The sequence below is a fragment of the Erythrolamprus reginae genome, chromosome 1 (genome assembly GCF_031021105.1).
Source record: "Erythrolamprus reginae isolate rEryReg1 chromosome 1, rEryReg1.hap1, whole genome shotgun sequence".
In the NCBI taxonomy this organism is placed as follows: Eukaryota; Metazoa; Chordata; class Lepidosauria; order Squamata; family Dipsadidae; genus Erythrolamprus; species Erythrolamprus reginae.
Window position 1 is genome coordinate 310,212,784 of NC_091950.1, and position 26,498 is coordinate 310,239,281.

Sequence of the window (26,498 nt, forward strand, 5' to 3'; positions counted from 1 at the left end):
CAGCTTAAAACTCTGTTGGGAGAATTGGTGCTAGACTTATGGTTGGGTGTCTCCACAACATGAGGAACATAACATAAGGGGTCGCGGCATTAGAGAGGTTGAGAACCACTGATCTATACAAATTAATTTGAATGAATGATTCAGATAAACTCATCTTTGTCTCAATAATTTTAACTGAAATTATGATTTTAATCAGCTGTTAGATGATTTACAAACTTCTGATATCTAATACTTTTCAAATGATTATTTTGTCTTTCTTCACATCACAGCCCACAGGTGGCAGATGGTGAGGGAACTGTTCAGTTTGATGGAGAAGGTTATGCTACCGTGAGCCGTCCCATAAGATGGAACCCCAATATCTCTATGGTCATGTTCAAATTCAAGACATTTTCTTCTACTGCTCTCCTGATGTATCTTGCTACTCTAGACTTGGTAAAATTATGCTTCTTAGATTTGTGTGACTAATATTAGGACATCCTATGAAAAGAACTTAAATATATGTCAGTTCCCCCTGTGGATGAATTTTACAATGAACACTGTGGGTTTTATGACTGTTTATAGATAAAGTAAGATCATTTATGAGGACTTAATACAACTGCTTGTATATACTAACAGTATAATACAGATCATTAATATGTCTGTTATTATTATTCCTAATGTAACTTTTAAGTTGCATTGCCAAAGCATCACTCGTAATATATATACAGTAGCTGTCAGCACTTCCTTATCAGTTACAGAGGGGTATTATGTAATGTAAACATTCACTGGAATTTATCTACCTATTATGGTTTTGTTAGGAGACAGTGGGTTTTATTTTCTTTTAGCATCAAACCACATGAGAAACATGTAGTTTTCTGTGGGTTTTTTCTGTTGAACCCAGGCTCAAATCCCAGGAAGGGCATTGCTAGCTGATGAGAGCTAAATAGCTTCAAATAGCTCTATATAGTCTCCCTCCATTTTCGTTATCAGACAAAATATGTTACATGCACACATATACAGTAGTACCTCTAGATACGAGCTGCTCTACATGTGAGTATTTCAAGATACGAGCCAGGAGGGGAGAGACATTTCTGTTCAAGTTGCGAGCTGAAATTCGGGATATGAGCCGAGCGTCCACTAGGTGGCGCAAGAATCTTTGCTTTTGGTTATCTCGGAGGGGAAAACAAAGTCTAAAGCAATTTGTTCCAGATACCAGTTTGCTCGAGATACAAGCTCCCTTCTGGAACGAATTATGCTCGTATCTAGGGGTACTACTGTATATGTGTCTCAGAGAGAGAGAGAGAGAGAGAGAGAGAGAGAAAGTGTATTTATAGAGGGACAGCAGCTCAGACCACGCTTTATTCGCCTGAGCACAAAGCCGAAAGCACCAGCCTGAAGATGACAAGTGGGACCTCGTGAAAACTTTTCCAGGATTCTATCAAATATACACAGGAAAAGACCCAAATATGCAAAGACCTACATACATGTGTGTGTGTGTATGTGTACACAGAAACACACACACACATATATGTGCTCAAAAAATAAGGGGAACACACACACACACACACACACACACACACACACACACATATACTGCTCAAAAAAATAAAGGGAACACTCAAATAACACATCCTAGATCTGAATGAATGAAATATTCTCATTGAATACTTTGTTCTGTACAAAGTTGGATGTGCACAACAGCATGTGAAATTGATTGTCAATCAGTGTTGCTTCCTAAGTGGACAGTTTGATTTCACAGAGGTTTGATTTATAATTCCTTAATGAAACATGTCTGAATGAAAATTCAACATTGGTTTATGATCCCTAAAAGATTGTTTCTTTTAGAAATAAGACCTAGTCTCTAACTGCCTCCATTAAGTTAAGGCATTCTTAGATTGATTCCTTGCATCCCTACCGTTGCCTGCAGAGTCACAGAGAAGCTTGTCATTGACCTCTGACCTCTTCTGAAATCTCTAAAGCTGAGAGATTCAAGAGTTGACCCTGCTTAAGTTCTAAAATAACCAAGGTCGTCTGCATGTTCCCATCTAACAAGGCACTGAACACTGCAATAAGATTTTGCTCGTCATCATTCATTATATTTTCTTGAAATGAACATCATAGCTTCATATACAGCAGTCCTTCTCAAATAGTGGGTTTTGTTGTGAGCCGCCTGAGTCTTCGGAGAGGGGCGGCATATAAATCTAATAAATTATTATTATTATTATTATTATTATTATTAATTATTGGTCCCACTGGGGGTTGTGGAGCAATGCCAGGCGGTGCACGTGTGACCCTAGGGAACATGTATCCCTAGGGACCCTAGGGAACATCCCGCTATATAGAGTGCTGGTGAGACCACATTTGGAATACTGTGTTCCGTTCTGGAGACCTCACCTACAAAAAGATATTGACAAAATTGAACGGGTCCAAAGACGGGCTACAAGAATGGTGGAAGGTCTTAAGCATAAAACGTATCAGGAAAGACTTAATGAACTCAATCTGTATAGTCTGGAGGACAGAAGGAAAAGGGGGGACATGATCGAAACATTTAAATATGTTAAAGGGTAAAATAAGGTCCAGGAGGGAAGTGTTTTTAATAGGAAAGTGAACACAAGAACAAGGGGACACAATCTGAAGTTAGTTGGGGGAAAGATCAAAAGCAACATGAGAAAATATTATTTTACTGAAAGAGTAGTAGATCCTTGGAACAAACTTCCAGCAGACGTGGTAGATAAATCCACAGTAACTGAATTTAAACATGCCTGGGATAAACATATATCCATCCTAAGATAAAATACAGAAAATAGTATAAGGGCAGACTAGATGGACCATGAGGTCTTTTTCTGCCGTCAGACTTCTATGTTTCTATGTGCGATCCATCTCAATTGATTCCCCCAAATGGGGAATATTTTCCCAGTTGCATGCTGCTCCGAGCCCAGTAGGGAAAGTGGCCAAGCAGGGCAGGGCGGCTGCATGGTTCTTGTTGTTCTCGGTGGGCGTTACACCTATATCTGCTTAACCAAAAACAGGCTCCACTGAGTTCAGTGTGACTTACTCCCAGGTAAGTGGGTAGTGCAGCGTTCCCCAGCCAATAGTTTGCTTGCAGCTTATAATAAGTAAAATAATAAATATTAACACTAAAATTCAATTGGGGTCCAGATAACAGCATTGGGGGGCGCGTGAAATGTTTACTTCTTCCTGGGGGGGTGGGGGGTAACAAAATAATTGAGAAGCATTGATATACAGTAATATTGGGATGTAAATATGTGATTGAAACACAATAATTCATTTTTACCTTACCACATTTCCTTACTTAGAACTATAAAATGTGTCTTCCTTTGTCTGTAGTGCTCACACGCACAGATTATCTTTTTCCAGTAAAAACAGTAATTTGATGTCTTGTACAGAGAGGTATTTATCGTTCAGATTGGAAGAAATTGTTCCTACTGTTAGCACAATGGGTTCCCTAAATGAATCTAAATGACAATTTCTTTTTTGAACCATGTAAACTTTTTAAAAGAAGGAGATTGGGGGCAAGCAAATCTTGAATAAATGCTTGGGGACTGGAGATAATGGAAGGAACAGTCACTTCACTCTAAGATGGACAGATAAAAATAAAAAGTGGGATTTACAGTATCATGCAATCGCTAAATCAACATTTGTAATTTATGCCTCTCACCAACAGAAGGATTTCATGAGCATAGAACTCAGTGATGGGCATATTAAAGTCAGCTATGATCTAGGCTCAGGAACAGCTTCAGTTGTCGGTATCCAAAGCCACAATGATGGAAAATGGAAATCATTCACCTTGTCAAGAATTCTCAAACAAGGTGAGTTCTTACAGGGATGACAGAAACATCCTAATTATCTTATCCAACACGGCTAACCGCCTAATCACAGAGAAGATGATGCCTTAAATTGTAGGTTTGGAAAGTTGTAGAAGAAAATGATTTGGCAACTTCTTTTGCTTTCAATTACAGATGTCTCAGGTTAGTTGTGACTGATTGCAGTGTCAAATGGGTCCCTTAAGATTTTGTTTTGAATAAGGCAGCTTAATTTTCTAAGCATAATTCTATCTCACAGCTACCTAAATTGCAGTCAGAAATGTATTCCAAGTGATAAATGTATTTTTCATGCAGTGCCCCGATATTTTTTCAAAGTTCATAAAACAAATCTACACAATTTCTTTTAAATGGAAGTCAGTCTTACATTTTACGGTGTCTTTCATATTTTGCATTTCTTAAAATGACTTTAAAAGTCACTGAGTTAAATGCTGCTGCTGTTATCTCTTTGCTCATAATGCAAACTAGTTTTATTTTGCTAAGTGCCACCAGCTCTTGTATCACTGGAAGAAAAAGCTTCCTTTAGATCGGAAGGATATCTTAAATGTATATTATAACTATAGTGGTACCTCATCTTACGAACGCCTCTTCTAACGAACTTTTCAAGATACGAACCCGGTGTTTAAGATTTTTTTGCCTCTTCTTCCGAACTATTTTCACCTTACGAACCCAAGCCGCTGCTGCTGGGATGAAGGGGTTTCTTTTTTTTCCCTTTTTTGAAGAAAGAAAAGGGACGGGCTGCTTGGAGTAGGAAACATTTGCAGAGAACAACGTGCTTGCAAAGGAACTGAAAGGGTGTCTTTTTAAGAAAGAAAAGGGAGGATGGAGGGGCAGCTTGGGGGAGAAAATTTTTTGCAGAGAACAACATGCTTGCAAAGGAACTGAAAGGGTGTCTTTTTAAGAAAGAAAAGGGAGGAGGGAGCGGCAGCTTGGGGGAGGAAAAATTTTGCAGAGAACAACCTGCTTGCAAAGGCACTGAAAGGGTGTCTTTTTAAGAAAGAAAAGGGAGGAGGGAGCGGCAGCTTGGGGGAGGAAAAATTTTGCAGAGAACAACATACTTGCAAAGGCACTGAAACAGTGTCTTTTGAACAAAGAAAAGGGAGGGGCGCTCCCCTTGCCTTTCTTCCTTCCCACTCACCCTTTAGCCTAGCCTTGCTTCTTCCACCTGCCCCCTTTAGCTGCTCCTCCCTGCCCTCTGTTCGCCTCCCTTCTAAAGTTTGGGATTTTCCTGAAGGATTTGCACGCATTATTTGCTTTTACATTGATTCCTATGGGAAACATTGTTTCATCTTATGAACTTTTCACCTTACGAACCTCCTCCTGGAACCAATTAAGTTCGTATGATGAGGTACCACTGTATATTTAAATATTGAATTCCACCAAATATTTCAGAGAAAATATAGGAATTCAAGCAACCTGAACAGAATTTCCATATGATGAATGAACATTTTCAGAAGACTTTCTCATGCTGCTGAATAACAGAACAAAAATGTGATTCCCCCCCCCCCCATCTATTGTTGCTAAGACCTATAATCAGGGAGAATGTTTTTTAACAAATTAAAACTCTCCTAGTTTTATCGCTAATTAAAAATGAATTTTATAAAAACACAGAACTCCAATTAATCACATTTATAAATAAGTTATTTGTTTTCTGAAGCATTTCTTTATGTTCATATGTCTTCACTATTCTGCACTAACTTTATTTGTATCATGTTTCTTCAGTTAAATTTTTCAATACATTTTTTCATGATATTGGGCTGTACAATATTAATAAATGGAAAAGAATCACATTTTTCTTCTGTTACTCTGCAGCATGGGAAAATCTTCTGAAAATGTTAATTCACTATACATAGTGATGCAGTCAAATAGCAGGAATTTCCTCTCTGCTATTCCTCTAGGGCAGGGGTCCCCAACCGCCGGGCCATGAACCAGTACCGGGCCGCGGGGCATGTTGCAACAATCCGCGGAGTCAGCAGCTGCTGTGGAGCTGGCGAGTGCCAAGCTGTTTCCTGTCTCTTTCCCCTCCCGTTCACTCAGGACCGCCGTTTGCCTCGGGCTTAGAAAACTTTTGATTGCTTGCTTGCTTCCTTCCTTTTTGTCTTTCTTCCCTCATTGAAAGTGGTCTATTTCCTCCTCACAAAGCCCTCGTTCTGCCTGCAGCTCAGACAGAAAGGCTTTGGCATTGTGCAGCTCTTTTTTTGCTAGGGTCCCCCACCCTATTCCCTGGGGCCTGGGTGGGAGTGAAGCCAGGTGTATGTGTGTGACCATGAAGCCCCCACCACCAGCTCCGGTAATTTTCTTTGGAAGGATTCCTTGCTGCAAGAAAATTACTGGACCTGGAAGTGGTGGGTGCTCCAAGCAGTCAGCGATCACAAAGGAAGGCTACTGTGTCCATGGAAGCACCTCCCACCCCTCTGGGATTCCTTGTTGCAATCCCAGCCGGAGCGGGCAGTGGGGTGGTATCCTCTGAAACTGCCGGAAGGAAGGAAGCAAGCAAGCAAAAGTTTTCTCCTTCAGGTGAACCACCTCAGTCCAAGGTAAATGGCAGTCCCGAGTGAACGGGAGGGGAAAGAGACAGGATACCGCCCCCTCCTACCTTTCCTCCCTCTGTCACCTCGACTCCCCTGCAAAATTAAAAAGGGGGAGAGGAAAGAGAGGCAATGGAATGATAAGCTACACCCCCATGCTTAATCCCACCCCCAACCATACCCCTTTCCACCCCCACCGGGCCATAGAAAAATTATCTTGCTGAAACTGGTCCTGGTGGAAAAAAGATTGGGGACCACTGCTCTAGGGGACCTCCAAGTTCCCCTCCAACTGTATAATTCTATACTCTTTGCATTTCTCATGGCAGCCCAATCTTTTGCAACTCAAATCCTCAAATCGCTAGAGCAGATTTCAAGAGACAGAAGGAGAGAGAAAGAAAATTCCATCCATCAATTCAGATTACAGATCATTGGCATTATATGAATCTAAATAGATTTACCACCCACCCTGTTATGTCTAGAAATGGCAAATCATGTGACATTAAAAATGTATTAAAATAATATTTAAAAGAACACAAAATCAGGAATGGGAAGGTATGGAGGCATTCAACTGCAAATCCCCTGCTATTAAATGGAGTCGGGTGGTCTGTAGAGAATGAGCATTATTTCGAAGAAAACAGCAGTGGGTGGAGTGCGTTAGAAATGCCATATGTACAAGCAAGTCCGCCGCTCATCATAATCTTGATCAATTTGGAGAGGGACTTTTGCATGTTTATTTGTAACTGACGTTAACATCATTAAACACAGTAGAATTCTAAGGGTGAAATACATTTGTTATAAATTGTATATTTAATTATTAAAAAATCTTGAGGCACTGCCTTCTTTTTTCATATACAGTGTTCCCTCGATTTTCGCGGGGGTTGCATTCCGAGACCGCCCGCGAAAGTCGAATTTCCGCGAAGTAGAGATGCGGAAGTAAATACACTATTTTTGGCTATGAACAGTATCACAAGCCTTCCCTTAACACTTTAAACCCCTAAACTGCAATTTCTCATTCCCTTAGCAACCATTTAGATTATTACTCACCATGTTTATTTATTAAAGTTTATTTAAAATAATATTTATTAAAGACGGACTAAAGTTTGGTGATGATGTATGACGTCATCGGGCGGGAAAAACCGTGGTATAGGGGAAAAAACAGCAAAGTATTTTTTAATTAATATTTTTGAAAAACCGTGATATAGCCGTTTCGCGAAGTTCGAACCCACGAAAATCGAGGGACCACTGTACATTTATTTCTCTCTTTGTTTGTTTTTATCTTTGCAAAATGTTCTACTTTAACGTTCTTATCTTTTTGGGATAAAGACTGTACCTCACAATGAATTTGTAAGGATATGCTTCCATTTCCAGCCGGCTTCCAAGAAATAAAGTCAGTGGGGGAAGCAGGATTCACCTATAATGACTATGTGATTCGCTTAATAACTGCAATGATTTGCTGAACTATGGCAAAAACAGTCATAAAATCAGAGGTCTACGGTAATTCATTTGACAGCAACCTTATTTACAGTAGCGGCAGAAATTGTGATCTCAATCCTAGTCATAGGTCAGGGATTCTCTGTATATTGAAAATACAGTTAAATGGTTCAAAACACAACTGCTATTTAGATAAAGAGAGGAGAAATATTTGAAATATTTCCAGCTATACACTCATGCATTGACATTTTTCTTTGTATTTCTCTAGCTAATATATCAATTGTAGACATAGATTCTAACAATGAAGAAATCATACCGGCAGCTTCTCCAGGAAAGCATTTTGGTCTCAATTTGAAAGCCGATGATCCCATTTATTTTGGTGGATTGCCATCGCTGAGAAGAAACCTAAGGTACTGTGATTTAAAATACAAATTATTATAAACATTCAGTAGCAAAATCTGCATTGTTCATTGGACAAGACTATTTTCCAGCACTTTAAGAGAAATCCACATATTGTCTCCTGAGCGCTGGGTTCAATTCCTGACACCTACATGGGTCCATCTATACAGTTTTCAGGTCAATATGGAAGTGATTTGCTATTGCCTTTTGCACATTTTTAATTAGGGAATCATAAGCTCCGTTTATTTATAAAGTATCAGGCTTTTCAACAGGGAGAGTGAACGTTTTTGAGAGGTCTATAAAGACAGTTATATAGATAATTTGCCCCTCCTTTTTCCTGTTACTGCTTCCATCCTTGCTAACTTTTGCACCTTTCAAATAAAATAAACAACAAATAAACAATAATAGTCTACTTAACTCTGTAAAAGTTTGCTTTTCTGTTGATTTTTTTAAACTACCTAATAGCTACATAATTGGTATAATAATTGACTATATCCCAGTGACTAATCAAAAGTCCATTTTAGCTTTGCCTTAATCTGTAATGGCTTGTGTAATAGAGAAAATAATATCTCAAGCACATCTTTTTATTTCTTTATACACCAATACACAAATATAATACAGACACCCATACACATTTATGCATGCACTTACACACACCACACAAAACACTTGTTTTTGAGTTTACCAACATGGTATAGAATAAGCTTTAACAATGTGTCCTGATTTGACTTGCAATATTTTAAAAATAATGAGTGGATTATTTTAAAATATTATTAAATATTATTATTATTAAATATTACATATTAAAAATAATATAGCCCTATAAAGTTTCTCTCTGTAGTCTGTGGATAGGTTGGATTGTCCCCCTTTTGGAATGCAGATTCCTAAATATTTGGTGCCTTCTCCAGCCTGACTGCCCACCACAAAGTGAGGACTTAAGAGAGAGAAGGAATTTCCAGGGTCACCTTTCAGTGGAGGCATCTATTAATTTATTTTCCTTCCTTATATTGCTAAAATATTGAGCCTTAAGATAGACTTTTAACAAAAAATACATGACTCTGGAATTGGTGCTGACAAAAAAGGCATCTGTATATATAAAGACACTGTCATATTCCTGTTCATCTCAACCTAACACATTTTAAATTTTAGGTTTTTTTCCGAGAATCATACATCAAGAAGTTGAGAAAGAACATACAATATACATTGACTGTATTTTGATGATTCCTGTAACAGATTTTTTTTATTAATTTACATCACAATTCAATTCATGAAATTCCTGCCTAGTTGTAAATTATTTGTATAAAATGCATTTTGTAGGCTTTCAGTTCTGATTCTGTAGGAAGATGTATAGGTATTGGAATTTGCTAGATCTTATAAATTAATCATAATAAGACATCTTCTTATCCTTGTAAACAGAGATCTGAAATGAAGAGCAGCAAATCTAAATAACCTTCTGTTGTTTGATAGAACTAACAATGCAGTTATTTATTATTGTTTCCATTTGTTTCTAATTGGCCATATGTTTAAGCTCTTAAGTTCCACAGAAAATCTGTTGAAAAAATTATTCCCTGCCCATTTTTCAACAGGAAATTATTGTATTTTTCAAATGTACCAGAATATAAGAGGGAGAGGAAAACAAGAGGGGAAAATCTGCCTCCCAGCAAACAGCTAACATTAAAGATGATATACACTGTTTGCTGTGTATTTCTGTGCATATGTGCCTGACCCATAGAAATAACAAAGAATTGGAGAAATGTACATTATGGCAGTGTATTAATGCCAGAAAGTTTTCTTAAATGTAGTCATACTAACTCCTCCAAATTATTTAAACAGATCTACTCCAAACATGACTATAGCATTTATCAATAGCATTTAGACTTATATACCGCTTCATAGTGCTTTTATAGCCCTTTCTAAGTGGTTTGCAGAATCAGCATATTGCCTCCAACAATCTGGGTCCTCATTTTACCCACCTTCTGCTGCCAGCAGTTTGGCAGTTCAAATTTCACCACTGGCTCAAAGTTGACTCAGCCTTCCATCCTTCCAAGCTCAATAAAATGAGAACCCAGATTGTTGGAGGCAATGTGCAGACTCTTTAAACCGCTTAGAGAGGGCTGTAAGGCTATTGCTATAACTATTCCAGCTGAAGCTGTGCAAAAATACCATCAGAAGCTGCAACTCTAGAAAGTTGCCCATTATTTACCACAATGCCAGTTTAACTGAGTCCTGCCTGAACTTTTGCTTTGCTAGGCATGTAGTAACCTACTCACAAAATGATGGTACATGGGAAATTTTTACAAAGAAATATCTCGCCTCCCTAAGACAATATATGAATCTGTCTAAAAAGCTGTATCGTTACAACAAAAAAGTGTCAAAAATAATAACAAAACTTTTTTTCTTCCCCCTTTTTTATTTTTTCTTATTTTTTTTTAACCTAGTATGAAATCAAGGTAAAAGACATAACATTTAAATCAATGCTTGCATGCTGTAAGCTTTGCATGGGTTAAGTGCCGCTTGCAGCCAGTGGCAAAGCAAAAGCAATTTGTGTATGTCTTTATTCCAGCTGCTGCTCTAGGGCTTGCTCAGTTGGCAACCGATACTGCTGCAGCACATCAAGCAACGCCCAAGTGCTTAGCGGAGACCTACCTCATGCTGCGCACAATCGCAGCAACAGACACTTAGCTAGTGTCTTCACACAGCAGCTTACGTCTTGCTGTGCTGGATTTTTTGGTTTTTTCATTCGGGTTTTTTTATTCCCTTTAAATTAATTAGATCAGGATCCTCAGGAAAGAAAAAGTCTAGATATGAGTTATAATAATACCAGCTTTAAAAAGCAGTCCATGTTGCAACTCAGCGTGGGTTGGAATAATGATCCAACTTAGTTGGAGGACTGAGAATTTGAAAACATGGATAGATTTTTAAATATATATATATATCACTATCTAACCTAGACTTTTCAAGCTGATGTATTTTTGAGTAGGTTGAGACAGCAATTCCCTTGATGTGAGCTGCAATCCAGTGCTTCTGGAAATTGCCAATCTAGAAGAATTATCCTTATACAGTGATACCTTGTCTTACAAACTTAATTGGTTCCAGGACAAGGTTCTTAAGGTGAAAAGTTTGTAAGATGAAACAATATTTCCCATAGGAATCAATGGAAAAGCAATTAATGCGTGCAAGCCCAAAATTCACCCCTTTTGCCAGCCGAAGCACCCGTTTTTGCGCTGCTGGGAATTCCCCTGAGGGTCCCCTCCATGGAAAACCCCACCTCTGGACTTCTGTGTTTTTGTGATGCTGCGATTTCACTGAGGCTCCCCTCGCTGGAAAACCCCACCTCTGGACTTCCGTTGCCAGCGAAGCACCCATTTTTGCACTACTGGGATTCCCCTGCTGGGATTCCCTGCAGCATCACAAAAACACCGAAGTTCTTGAAACCCCACCTCCGGACCTCTGTGTTTTTGCGATGCTGCGATTTCACTGAGGCTCCCCTCGCTGGGAAACCCCACCTCTGGTCTTCCGTTGCCAGCAAAGCGCCCGTTTTTGCGCTACTGGGATTCCCCTACTGGGATTCCCCTGCAGCATCACAAAAACACGGAAGTCCAGAGGTGGGGTTTCCCATGGAGGGGAGCCTCAGGGGAATCCCAGCAGTGCAAAAATGGGCGCTTCGCTGGCAACGGAAGTCTGGAGGCGGGGCATCCCAGTGGCGGCGGTGGGTTTGTAAGGTGAAAATAGTTTGTAAGAGGCAAAAAATCTCGAAAAGTTTGTATGACGAGGCATTTGTAAGATGAGGTATCACTGTATTTCCATAAAGGCTAGAGGAATGTCTCTTTGAAGGACAAACCTTTTTCTGTGTATGTTAAGGAAGCACCTTTTGGGATTCAGCTAGAAAAATCCAAATAGTTCAACAATTTGTTCTGAACAGAACACAACAAGATCTCTTTGTATGCTTGTAAGGCAGATATAAAGCTGATCATTCGCATTCCTCTGCTGTTTTCCTCTGTGCCTCATGGGTTACAGAAAACTGACTTAGTACAAGGGTCGCCTAGAAAGTAATGCACCACATTTTTTTTCTTCAACAATTATTTATTGAACACAGTGAAACTTACACACAAGAAAGAATGATGTTTCTTCTACACTCCCTATTTTTCCATGTAATCTCCATCCTGTTCAATGACCTTCCTCCAGCAAAACACAAGGGCATGTATGCCCTCTCGGTACCACAGGTTCACGAAGCCATTTCTGCACTGTGCAAATCACCTTTTCATCATCCTCAAAATGTCTTCCGTAAATGGCATCCATTCAGATCAATGCAGATTCTCCATAAACTGTACACAAACGTTTGTGAATGTTCGCAACAGTTTCTTTCTCCACAGTGAGAAATTCAATGACGACACTCTGCTTGTAACGTACATCACTTACAGACGCCATTTTGAAACACTGCTGCAGCTATGTTATCTGACTGAAGAAACGCAAAATTTACATATGCACTCCTGACAATTCAAATAATGTATATCTGAAGTTTCACATCCGTACCATTACTGTAGCCTGAGGGGAAAAAAATGGTGCATTACCTTCTGGGCAACCCTCGTAACATTCGGATTTGTTTCCATTGATTCTAGAAGCCAAAGTCTTGTCTGTCATGTATGGCATTTTTAATTAACTTCATTTTTTTTTCATTGATTCAAACAAAACTTCAAAATTGTTCCCAATACTTCCTTTATGCAGGTGGCCCCTACAAATATGAATGCTAAAATTAGAATTTAAGTACATGTGATAAGCCTGAAGACAGAGATTTTCTTCTTACTGATCTCTGTAAATTGTGCTCTTTTTAAAAAATAAACAATTAAGGAATATCATGGCCTCTGCTTTAAAATGAACCATAAAATCAATTTAGGAGTCATTTCAACATTTCAAATTGGTTCAAGTAGATTTTTCTAGACCAATATGGATTTTTGTGAGTTGATTTGGAGTTCCCAATTGGATCTGACAACTTCATTCAAAACAATGATTCATTGAGAGATTTGATCAAATCACTTCAAATCAAATTTCTGAATCTGGGCACCATGCAGCTCAAGAAATATTTTGTCTAGAGGGAAGTACAGTTATTACAAAAATGCAATAGACTTTTAAGAAAGAGAAAAAAAAATACATATGGGAAAATAATGTTTGACACTAAATTAAATTTAAATTGTGTTTATTATTACCAGCTCTGCTTCTCTAGCTCTGTTGGTGACTACAGGGAAACAAGAATAAACAGCATGCAAATTACTTAATTCTTACATTAACTTCAGTTGGCAAAATAAAATAGAATGAAGACAGTTCCTTCTTTTTTTAATCTAAATTCCTGAGTATCGCCAATTTTTTAAAGATGGACGCTATGCTTTGCTGAGATGGCTTCAGTGCAATTCAGTCTACCAACAACAAAGCAAAATTTTAAAAGTGCTAATTTAAGTTGTTAGAGTGTATTAAAATTCTGTAGATATATGAATTGTGAATGATTGTGTTTCATATCTAATGCCAGATATGACATTCTTATTTTCACAAGCATCTTTCACTTGGATGGTAAGTTGGTAAGTGTACAAATTAGCCATTTATCTCAGGATATCTCAGTTTTCTATAGCCTATTGTTGGCTTGTCTCGGTTAGCTATGTTATGAAACCTTCAACAATACCCAGCAGAGAATTTTAATAGAGCGTGGATGTGTGATAAAGCCAAGACACAGACTCAGTTAAATAAGTATTATTTACATATAAACAAAATATAAACAATCCAGAATATGCACGTAGCAAATACTGAGCAATTACAATATAGCAAAACAGAATATAGATAACAAGCACGAAGCTAAAATATAATATAGATAAAGCACGAAGCTTATACAATACAGATAAAGCACAAAGCTTATACAAGCACAGAGCTTAGGCACAACTCCCCTGTCTCAGGCAAAAGTAAAGTAACAAGGAGATGACTGAGCAAAATCATGAGCTTTTATAGCTTCAATGAGGAAGTGACGAAATAGCCTTGAACATTAATTCTTCAAGTAAATGTTAACTCTTTGAGTGCACGTTAACCCTTTAAGTACAAGTTTGGTACAGTTTACAATATGCAGTTTATAATGGCAATCCCTAACACACATGTACCCTGTACTAACACCTATCTTCTGTACAAAATTCAATGCCAGTCTAGTCATGAAATAGTTCACCTGGCTAGTAGAGTTGTATCATGAACATGGTAAACATTGATAAGTCATGAGTCTTCCATTCAAGACTTCAAGATAGAATGCATTTTAAATTACATTTTTGCCTTGTGAGCAAAAATAGTATAAATCAAATCTAAACATTAAAACTGGCAATTAGGACTGTAACTTCCATTGATAAGTGATCCAATCCAAGAGTAATGTCACATGACTGTGTTGCTTAGTGACACCAGTTTCGTTCATCTTTATTGCCATTGTCCATATAGAATAGAAAGGAACAGAACAGAATAGAATAGAATTCTTTATTGGCCAAGTGTGATTGGACACACAAGGAATTTGTTTTGGTGCATATGCTCTCAATGTACATAAAAGAAAAAGATACATTTGTCAAGAATCACGTGGAACAACACTTAATGGTTGTCATAGGGGTCAAATAAACAATGAAGAAATAATCAATATTAATAAAAATCTTAGGATACAAGCAACAAGTTACAGTCATACAGTCCTAAATGGGAGGAAAAGGATGATAGGAATGATGAGAAGATATCATCTATCGCCCTAACACCTAAGGTCATTAAGTGAGGAGTTTATAGGATTGTATTGAAAGAAGAGGCAGGAGTAAGTAAGTAAGTAAGTAAGCAAGTGGATGGGTTATAGGCAGGAGGACAGGGACAAGGGATAGGTACTAGGAAGTGCAGTTGGCTGCCACTGGCAGACTAGGAGATTAGGGAGCAGGGGTGGCATTTCGATGGATGACCATAGCAAGTGCAGGCAGATGCCACAAGTAGGCAAGTGGGAGAATGGGCCAACTTGCCATGACCAGCTCTCAACAGCCAGCTCTTCATGACCAACTTGTTGTAGGACAACTCCCCATAGCCGACTCACTGCGGAACAACTCGCCATGAGAAAATTAAACAATTCTATTAAATTATTTTAAATAAATAACAATTACAGTATTTTAATTTTTCCCATTCACATTTCATTCTGTCCCTTCTTTTACATCCTTTCTTTAATTATTATATTCCACCATTTCTTTGGTATTGGTATAACTCTTATCCCGCAGCTAGTCATCCTGTCATGGCCATGGCAAGCTGTCTTGCAGCAAGTTGGCTGTGGCGAGTTGGCTGTGGCAAGTTATCCATGTTGAGTTGGCCATGGCAAGATGTCCACGGTGAGTTGGCCATGGTGAGTTGTCGTAGAACTGGCCATGAGCCGGGGTGGCGCAGCAGGTAGAGTGCTGTACTGCAGGCCTCTGAAGTTGACTTGTAGATCTGAAGGTCAGCGGTTCAAATCTCATCACCGGCTCAAGGTTGACTCAGCCTTCCATCCTTCCGAGGTGGGTAAAATGAGGACCCGGATTGTGGGGGCAATAGCCTAGCTCTGTTAAAAAAGTGATGTTGCTAACATGTTGTAAGCCGCCCTGAGTCTAAGGAGAAGGGCGGCATAAAAATTGAATGAGTGAGTGAGTGAGTGAGTGAGTAAAGTAAAGTAAGTAAGTAAGTAAGTAAGTAAGTGGATGCTAGGAACACTAGCGGGGATTGCTGCAAGCAGATCCTAGACAGAGCTGTTGTTAAGTGACCTTTCTTCCCATAGTTGTTAAGTGAATCACTGCAGCTGTTAAGTTAATAAGCCGCTTGTGAACTGATTCTGGATTCCCCATTGACTTTGCTTGTCAGAAAGTTGTAAAAGATTATCACAGTTGCTGGGTCACAGCAACCATTGTAAATATGAGCAAAGCATCTCAATTTTGAACACGTCACCATGGGGATGCTGCAAAAGTTGTAACTGAAAAATGGCCATAAATCACTATTTCTTCAGTGCTGTTGTAACTTTGGAAAGTCCCATGAAAATGTCCCTGGCTTGTTTCCTGGTGGAAGTATTTCCTAGGCAGCAATGGTGAGCAAGTCAAGGACTATGTGTACACCACTGAATGCCTAGGAAATCCTCCCACCAGGCAACAAACCAGGGACATTTCCGTGATGCATCCCCTCCCATAAGGCTGAGATAACATGGTGATTCTGGACAACTATTTGCCCAAAGCTTCTCACATCCAGTATGGTAGCCAAGGGACAAGTTGAAGCATGGACCATCATAGCATGGTCAGTGGGTCCATTTATCAAATGGCTTGAGGCCAACTAGCATCAGTCAGCATAGCAGAAGGGAAGCAGGTGAAGATGATGAAGGTCAGAAGGGTTTGTGTGTCATAAATATGGACCCAGTCTCCAAACATCCAAATTTGATCATGTGACCATGGGATTTATTAGATTTGTATGCCGCCCCGAGTCTACGGAGAGGGGCGGTATACAAATCTAATAAATAATAATAATAATTGCTGTGACAGGTAGATCTTAGAGGACCAGTTATAAGTTCATTTTTTCAGCACCATTGTAACTTTGAACAGTCACTGAACAAATGGACATAACCTGAGGACTGCCTGGGACTACCTGTATTTTAGTCATTATCATAATTCTGATTGGGATTTCTCCTATTTATTTCTTTAGTCCAGCCTCTAGCTGTTTTAGAAATGAGAAATCCCTAAATCATTATCATCAAGGGATAGGTTTAATAATGATGTTCCTTAAATGCTTACAACACATAAGACATTGTACAAGAATTTAATTTAATCCTGTAACCATCATATTCTAGAAGAGTAGCAAAATTTTTGTCCATGTGTATTATACTGTAGTAGGAATTCATGAATTCAGTGGTTCATAAGCCCATGAAATTTTATTTATCATGAATATGTTGATCTTTAAGGAAACACCGGATTCTTTGAATTAGAACGGTATGAAAATCATATTAACATGGTTTTCTAGAATAATTCTTTACATCCTGGAATGTTTCTTGAAAATAACTTTTTTTTCCTTCTTTATATTGATAGACCAGAAGTAAACACGAAGAAATATGCAGGGTGTCTCAAGGATATTGAAATTTCTCGGACGCCATATAATCTTTTAAGTAGTCCTGACTATCTTGGCATTACCAGAGGGTGCACACTGCAGGTTAGTTTTTGAATTCTCTATGTTCTCCTTGAACAAGTTAAAACTAGTAGTTTCCGTTAGCAAATAATTAAGTTATAACTTGCACTGAACTAATTAAAAAGGAGAAACTTGCCCTTCAGTACAAATTTCTCCTTCTCCTTTCACAAATTTCTATATATTTATTGTATTAATTATATGAGAGATTTCCCCTATAGCAAACACTACTCTATAGGTGGGTTATTTATATCTTACTGTATTTGCACTAAGGAACGTAAGACAATATATATGGACATCTCAAGCAGAGTTGCTAAGGACAATTCTTAAATATATTCTACAGTAGTACAGTGGTACCTCATGATACGAACCCATCGTGATATGAACTCCTCGTGATACGAACCTGGGGTTCGGAAATTTTTTGCCTCTTCTTACAAACTTTTTTCGGCTTACGAACCCACTGCAGATCACAAAATGGTGCTCCGCTGGGTGCCGCCACCCGTCTGTCACCTTTTAAAACAGCCAGGGGGCTTCTCAGCGTTCTCCCAAACCTGAACCTGGTCGGACGTCTTCATGACGTCAAAGCTCCGCCCATGGAATTCCCTATTGGGATTTCCCACCTCCTTTCTAGCCTCCAGATTGGCCGAAAACGCCGCCGCCAATGGCAAAAACAGCGCTCTGCCGAGCGGCGGCGCCCAGCTGTAACCTTCTGAAACAGCCGGGCGCTTCTTGGCGGCCTCCGGAACCCGAACCCGAACTTCCGGGTTTGGCGTTCAGGAGAACGCGGAGAAGCCCCCCGGCTGTTTCAGAAGGTGACAGCCGAGCGGCGGCACTTCTCAGCGGCCTCCCGAACCCTAAAAGTTCGGGTTCAGGAGAATGCCGAGAAGCCCCCCGGCTGTTTTAAAAGGTGACAGCCAGGCGGCAGCGCCCAGCGGAGCGCCATTTGGGGATTTTTTTTTCTTTTTGCACAGATTAATCGCTTTTACATTGTTTCCTATGGGAAACAATGTTTCATCTTACGAACTTTTCGCCTTACGAACCTACTTCCGGAACCAATTAGGTTCGTAAGACGAGGTATTATTGTATTTTGGACAAACTAAGCCGAAGTGAAATAAAGTGAAATAAAACACTATAATATCTACCAGTGTGAAAAAGAGTTAAACCACGAATCAAGCCATAAGGAGTTGATTGATGAGTTGAGTTCAGCTAAGAAGCTGAAATGCTAATAATAATGATAATGATTATAATGATGACAATGATGGTAATAATAAACCAGTGACTAGTCAAGGAGCTTAAATACAATGGGCTTGATTTTGAAGGGGAAGGGAAGAAAATTAAATGAGAAAAAAACAGCATAAAAGTTGAATAGCATAGACCAATGATGGCGAACCTTGTTTGGTTTGCGTGCCAAAAAGGGTGTGTGTGGGTGTGCTAGCATGGGTGCACATGACCACACCCCTTCCCTCCCCCCCCACACTTGCATACCGCCCCTCTGCCCCCACGCATTCACACATTACCCCCCTCCCTGTGTATCCGCACAGATTTCACTGAAGCCTGGGATATGAAAAAATGGCCAAACAGGTAAACTGGAAGTTTGGAAAAATGGACTTCCGGTTTGCCCGTTGTGCTATTTTTTGCACTCTGGAGGATTCAGGAAATTTGATATCATATCATCCTTGAGTTGTCTTCTATGAGGTTGTTAATAGGACAACTTTTATAATACTGGTAATCAAGGCAGCCACCCTAGTCATCCATTTGTGCCTTGATATTCCTTAAATAATCAAGTCGAATCTGAATTTTATAAAATCTGGGGAAAAGTGTATAAATGGTGGAATTTGAGAAAAAGAGATTATTGAATATAATAAAACAAAGTATGAAACAGTAAAATGTATATTTTTGAATACAACTTACAGTGAAATTTAATGAATAACACTATTTCTAATAACTGAGTTTAGCTATTTAATCATAATTATATAATTAATATAAAATGTTTGAAATTTTAGGTTTGGGGGTTTTTTGCATATTAGTATTGTATACAAACAGATATTTCATCGATAAGTTTACTTTTCTGTATTGATCTAAAATAGAATTAGCGTTTTATTTTTGTATTAGTAAGATTTCTATAATAAGAGGAGCAATGGTAGCTCCAATATTTGTTAAATGTTGTTAGTTCTGTCTGTCTTACATTTAAAAAAGAAAAAAGAAATTCCTTACTGAAGCTTCCCCCTGTCACATCTTTCACTGGTTCTGCATTTACTTTCCTTCTGAACTCCTGTAGCATACCTGATTCTTGTTACTAGAAAAGGGAGGAGGGAGAAGAGGATAATTGACAAGCTAAAAAGAGGAACGCCAAGGGAATGCCCAACTATTTAATAGTTCTCTGTACTGAGGACTTCAAAGGTATAGCACACTTTTGGCAGCCATCTGCCAATCCTAGATATCCACGACCAAAACTAATAGGATACTGGAAGAAGCCTCACATAAAAAATTATTTCAGGCTGAATCTAAGCCTAACAAATGTTTTCAAATGCTGAATAATTTAACAGATGGAGAAGTGCTTGTATAGCACTTTGAAATGTAAACTGTTGCACCATTTATTATGATCTGCTGTTACAAGCATATTTTTTATTCAATTCCTCTTTCTTATAGAATATCTACACAGTCAGCTTCCCTAAACCTGGCTTTGTGGAGATGCCACCAGTCTCTCTTCAAGTGGGAACAGAAATTCACCTGTCATTCAGTACTAAAAATGAATCTGGTATCATACTCTTTGGCACTAATGAAATATATGTACCTCCAAGAAGGAAACGTAGACAAACAGGGCAGGTATGGAATGATAAATGGATTGATTGATTGTCTCTTACGAGCGAATCGTTGGTAGGTAATGCTCAGAACTGAATTATTCCAGGTTATAACAATTCTAAAATGGAATGTAGGCTGACGAAAACTCAATCAGTTCTTCTTCTAACAGCTTTAAAATAAATATTTTTAAAATCTTTATTGTATTATTTTTAAATTATTTTAAAGGAAGGAAGGAAGGAAGGAAGGAAGGAAGGAAGGAAGGAAGAAGAAAAGTTTGATACTGCTATAATAAAATGGGAAAAGACAAATTTCCCATGGTGTTAGGAACTAAAGCTTCTATTCTGGTGCCTTGGAACATATTTTTACAATCTGACCAATCAGGCACTAGGGAAAGAGGCCCTCCAAAATGTTATATGACATATTTGCATCTATTCTGTTGTGTATTTTAAATGAGTCATTTATTACGATTAAATATGTTAATGTGGATCTCTAAATTTATAAACCTTCTTGTGCTTTTTGCATTGAAAGTAATGGGGAAATAAAAGAATGAGACAACAAGCTTAAAGTAGGACATTTGAAAAACGAATTGTTTGAGATTTTCATCTCAAACAACCAATTTTGTCTGTACTTCTTAAATGGAATTGAATTACCCCTTGGTTTTTGCACTTCCCTGAACTTCAGAATGCAATCTTGGCTTTTTTTAAAAAAAATCATATTAGAATGAAATTCATGGTAGACTCATTATTTCAGGATAAAGTAACTATAACAATATATTTTGGGGGGTGTTTACTGTTATTTCTCTTTTGTTATGTCAATTTTCATTTTAAATTGAAAATTGACATAACAAAAGAGAAAAAACAGTAAACAGGTGATACAAAAATTCTACTCTCTACAGCAGAACTGTCAAACTCACAGCTCTCAGGTTGGATGTGTCATGTGCTGGCTACACCCACATCCAGTTTAGCGAAGGAGAAAATAGTCAGGAAACATTACATTCTTAATTCACTATGTGATTAAAGTAGAAGGTAGGCATGTATACACACACACACACAAACAGGGGTGGGCTACTGCCTGGATTGGGGGGGGGACACAGCAGGGTAGCAAAAATGGAGCTCCACCCAAGAGCACCCAATTTGCACTGAAAGATGTTGAAAGAAAATGCAGGGCATCCTGCATAAGCCACGCCCACAGTGTGGTAGTAAAAATTTTGGTAGCCCTTCACTGTGCACTCGCGCGCGTGCACACACACACACACACACTGTTCCTTTAGTGTATGATTTAGATAACTTAGAAGAGATGTTTATGGAAATCTTAATAACACTTTTAGGAGCTATAGAAAGAGTACAATCCAAACTCTGGTTTTCAGTGATGTACGCAGACGATACACACATATTCCCTTCCCTTTTTGATGAGATCAATACAATAATACAGATTAGAAGTCCACCATACCTTCAAATCATTGCTGGTAGCTAAAACTAGTCAGGTTCTCCAGATTTAATAACAAAAATGTAATAAACTTGCATGCCATTGGGCCAACGAAATGAGATTTATGCCACCCTTCTCCGAGTCTTAGAAGGGCAGCATACAAATGTAAATAATTATTATTATTATTATTATTATTATTATTATTATTATTATTATTATTATTGAACTGGTATGATTGTTTTTAAATATTGGATTTTTATATTGTAATTTTCAGTTTAATCAGATTTGCTGTTGTACTGTATTGTTAGATTATATGCTGTGAGCCGCCCCAAATCCTCAGAGAAGGGTGGCATACAAATCTAATAAATAAATAAATAATACATTAATGAGACTTTTTTAAAAATCTGTGTCCCCTTTTCTGACTCACCAGAGAAGGAGTCTGTGTTGTCTTGGAGAAAATGAATATAAAAACATAAAAATCAGGACTAAAGGCTTTCTGCTGAAATGCTTGTGGTTCCTCCCAGGTGTATTATGCGGTGTTCCTGAATGGTGGTCAACTTGAAGTACATATTTCTACTGGAGTGAGAGATCTACGCAGGATCGCCGTGAAACCTGAGTCTGGCGAGTTTCATGATGGCAAAGAACACTCCCTTTGGTTGGAAAGACTTGGAGGGTAATAATCAGAAATTAGGGATTCTGCATGATCCCTCTATTTTTTCTGCCAAGCGTCCAAAACTCTAAGAGAGAAGAATGAAATTGCTCCGTAGTTTTCATTTAAAAGTTATCTTCTGACAATGGTGAATTTATTGGCACCCAGGTTATGTGTTACCACTTCAGGCTTTCTTTAATCTAAATGGCTTTGTTTAAATTTAGACACCTTTTGTAAATGCACTGTAAATGCAGCCAAGGAATTGGGTCATGCCTTAATATCAAAGAACAACTTTCAGTAAGTAGCCAAAGTATCAGCAGGGCCTAACTGATCAGAAATTAAACTTCTATATATTTATATGCCATTTATAAAATGTTACTGAAATGAAGAGTAAGAGAGTTTGGATTGCCAAGCCAAAAAACAAAAACGGGTTTATGGTTTTCTGAGCCAGGTATCAAAGCGGGGTAGAATCAAAACATTTCCTCTACTGGCTCCGTGGGCATGGCTTGTTAGGCATGGTAGCGGAAAGATACTGCAAAATATCCCTTCCCGCCCCATCCTCCCACCTTCTCATCACCTCGAGGCTGGACTACTGCAATGCCCTCTACTTGGGGCTACCTTTCAAAAGTGTTCAGGAACTTCAGATCGTACAGAATGCAGCTGCGAGAGCAGTCATGGGCTTCCCCAAATATGCCCATGTTACACCAACACTCCGCAGTCTGCATTGGTTGCCAATCTGCATTGGTTGCCAATCAGTTTCCAGTCACAATTCAAAGTGTTGGTTATGACCTATAAAGCCCTTCATGGCACCGGACCAGATTATCTCAGGGACCGCCTTCTGCTGCACAAATCCCAGCGACCAGTTAGGTCCCACAGAGTGGGCCTTCTCCGGGTCCCATGAACTAAACAATGTCGTTTGGCGGGACCCAGGGGAAGAGCCTTCTCTGTGGCGGCCCCGGCCCTTTGGAACCAACTCCCCCCAGAGATTAGAATTGCCCCCACCCTCCTCGCCTTTCATAAACTTCTTAAAACCCACCTCTGCCGTCAGGCATGGGGGGACTGAGATAGGCCTTTACAATTTACACATGGTATGCCTGTATGTATGTTTGGTTTTTATAATAAGGTATTTTTTAGTTATTTTAGTATTGGATTGGATTGTTACATGTTGTTTTTATCAATGTTGTTAGCCGCCCCGAGTCTACGGAGAGGGGCGGCATACAAATCCAATAAATAAATATAAATAAATAAATAAATTCTGGGGCCGGTTCTCTGAACTACTCAAAACGTCCACTACTGGTTCAGAACCTGCTGAATTTCACCACGTATCAAATCCAGGGATGGGTTCCCCACAGTTTGGACCAAATTGCCCGAACTGTTAGCAGCCCGCTGGTGTCACGAACCCAGTTCTGTCTGTGTCAGTCCCTGCATGCCACCATCTTTTTTTCAGAATTTTCAGCAGTTTTTTAGTATTTGGATGGCTTCTCCTCATTCTCTGCTTTGAATAAAGCCCTTCCACCTGCCCCTGGGTTAATACCGACCTTTATCTTGTCACCCAAAGCACAGCTGAGCAGCAGATATTGATACAAATGCAGTACTGAATTATAACAACTGCTTTGCCTTTCATTTCTCCATTTTTCCCTTCAATTGTTGTTCAACAGAGAAGCAAGAAGCTAGAGCTGAGACATCTGGGCTGCAAAAATCCAGATTGCTCCTAAAAGTTAGCAAAGAAATAAGGAAGCTCTCTTTGCTAACATTGTGGGATACCCCTCCACCCCTAGCCTCAATCCAATAGCCTCGCAGAAGCATTATATGCAACCATTTCCAAATTAGCTTTATAGAGCAAAGAGACACTTTCATAGAAGGAGTTAATGCTGGATGCAATTCTTTTTGCAACCAAGATATACATAAGCCACATGTGATGGTGGCTTAAGGAAAGAAGATGAATACATTATGACGTTACACAGATTAGAAGCTTCCTTTGATCATAACAGGATATATGTTATGATCTTCTGCTCTGAGAAAGTTTTTTAAACTGGTTTCTCACTGCATATATGATATATAGTTGAGGACTTCTGTTTCCAAGTAATCTTAAAATGCTCTCATAAAGTTTTTAAACTGGTTTCTCACTGTATCTATGGTGCACAGCTGAGTTCTTCCGTAACCTTAAAAAATATCTGTCAGCAATGCGTATAACTTTCAAAAGTAAACAAATAACCTTGCCACTGCCCCCCCCCCTTCCTCCCTGGCAGTGTTATTTAATGCATTGCACTTCTGGCAGTTTCAAAAATGCACCCTGTGTTAAGACAAGATACTTTGGTCACTTGTCAACAAGTCCATTCCCTTTTGTACCCACCATTAGTGAAATGAATACACTATAAAGGAAATACCCAGCTGAAGAAAAAGAAAAAAGAAAAAATTGATTGTCAGACCACTAAATATCCATAAAATTGTGACTAAAGCCAGCAATGGATTTGAAAAGCTTTTCACTGCTTGGCTGCGTCCTTCTCGGACCCAGCATCAGGCTGACCCCAAGAAGGACATGGAACAGTTCAGCCAGAGTTCAGTTCTTTGTTTGCTTATACAACAGACAGAATCATAAGATACTGAGCCCTTAATACCCTCAACCTAACAGATATCCCTGTGAGGTTCTAAGGAGTGGCTATCCAAATTATCTTCCTCTGTCTCCCACCTATCATCTCTCTGTCTGTCTTTAGACACAATATATATTCCATGAAAACGTTACCATCTGTACTGGCAGCAATAATAAATTTTACTAAATAAAGGAAAGACTTAATGAACTCAATCTGTATAGTCTGGAGGACAGAAGGAAAAGGGGGGACATGATCGAAACATTTAAATATATTAAAGGGTTAAATAAGGTTCAGGAGGGAAGTGTTTTTAAAAGGAAAGTGAACACAAGAACAAGGGGACACAATCTGAAGTTAGTTGGGGGAAAGATCAAAAGCAACATGAGAAAATATTATTTTACTGAAAGAGTAGTAGATCCTTGGAACAAACTTCCAGCAGACGTGGTAGATAAATCCACAGTAACTGAATTTAGACATGCCTGGGATAAACATATATCCATCCTAAGATAAAATACAGAAAATAGTATAAGGGCAGACTAGATGGACCATGAGGTCTTTTTCTGCCGTCAGACTTCTATGTTTCTATGTTTCTATGTTTCAGTTGCTAAAAATATTCTTAGTATTTCACTGATAATAAGAAAATTGATCTATTGATGGTACTACAATAACACTACCAGTAATTTAAAATCCCAAACAATACTTCATTTATTTTAGCAATGTAATTTGAAACAAGACTATGTTGATCTGTTTGCTTACACGTACAGTTTGTAGTTATTACCGCTTCATACATCCTAAACTCATTCTTTAGAGAGGCCTTTATCCAACCAGATGTACAGCAAATATCAGATTTTTACAAACTGGATTGTTGTAAAACTGGAAAGAGATAATTTATCACACTAATCGTTCCATCTGCTAATTATCACACTGTCTTTATTTTATTAAAAGTACAGTGCATTTTTGAAAACTCTTTGGAAAGCTAATTGCCCATATAATTATGGGCTAATTACTGTCCATTCCGGGATAATTATGTGACAGCATTGACAAGCTAAATTTTTTCTTTGTGTGCTGGTCTGCTCTGCCTGTGGATAAGCATTTTCTTGGACAAATTCAACAATAGCAACGTGTAAATTATTAGAGATTTAACCAGCAACAATGTTAATAAGTCATTATACATATTTCTAGCTTTGCTATAAAGATGGTCTCTTAGTGCCTGTTAATAATGTCTAACAAGAACAATAGGCTTTTATTATTCTATTATCTGGAATAATAACCACCCATTTGGAAGTGGGGGGAGGAAAGCTTTATATCAATGCCTATTCTGAAAACTGTGTGGCTTAGTGTACATAATCATAGTATAAAAGGTTGAAAGAGAAGTGTTCTTCTAAGCTTCTGCATAAACTGAATGGAAAAACCTATTTCAGTGCTGAGTTAATATTATGTTTGGGTTGAGGATCTATTTTCACCCTTGCCAGAAATTGAATGTGTTCTCTTTGTTATGTCCATCAATTTTGTTGAATTGTAAAATTAGGAATTCGTAAGATTTTAAAGTTCATGTAAATGGACCAAACTATTTCTATGTTCATTATTTACTATTAATATATTTATTTGCATATCTTGAAATTGAATTGCATTGCTCTCTTTTGGCATTCATAGTTTCAGGAATGTTGCATCTCTACGTTTTCCAGAA

At 38.5% G+C, this 26,498-nt stretch overlaps 1 protein-coding gene across 1 annotated transcript in view; it reads left to right on the top strand.

Moving 5' to 3' along the window:
- LAMA2 (laminin subunit alpha 2) overlaps window positions 1-26,498 on the top strand; it is a 528,196-nt gene that overhangs the window by 480,991 nt on the left and 20,707 nt on the right. Inside the window, exons 49-54 of the mRNA XM_070733489.1 lie at window positions 270-432; window positions 3,665-3,809; window positions 8,049-8,190; window positions 17,254-17,374; window positions 19,997-20,173; window positions 22,099-22,247. Of these exons, the coding sequence (XP_070589590.1) occupies window positions 270-432; window positions 3,665-3,809; window positions 8,049-8,190; window positions 17,254-17,374; window positions 19,997-20,173; window positions 22,099-22,247 (897 nt within the window). The remainder of the gene's footprint in view (window positions 1-269; window positions 433-3,664; window positions 3,810-8,048; window positions 8,191-17,253; window positions 17,375-19,996; window positions 20,174-22,098; window positions 22,248-26,498) is intronic.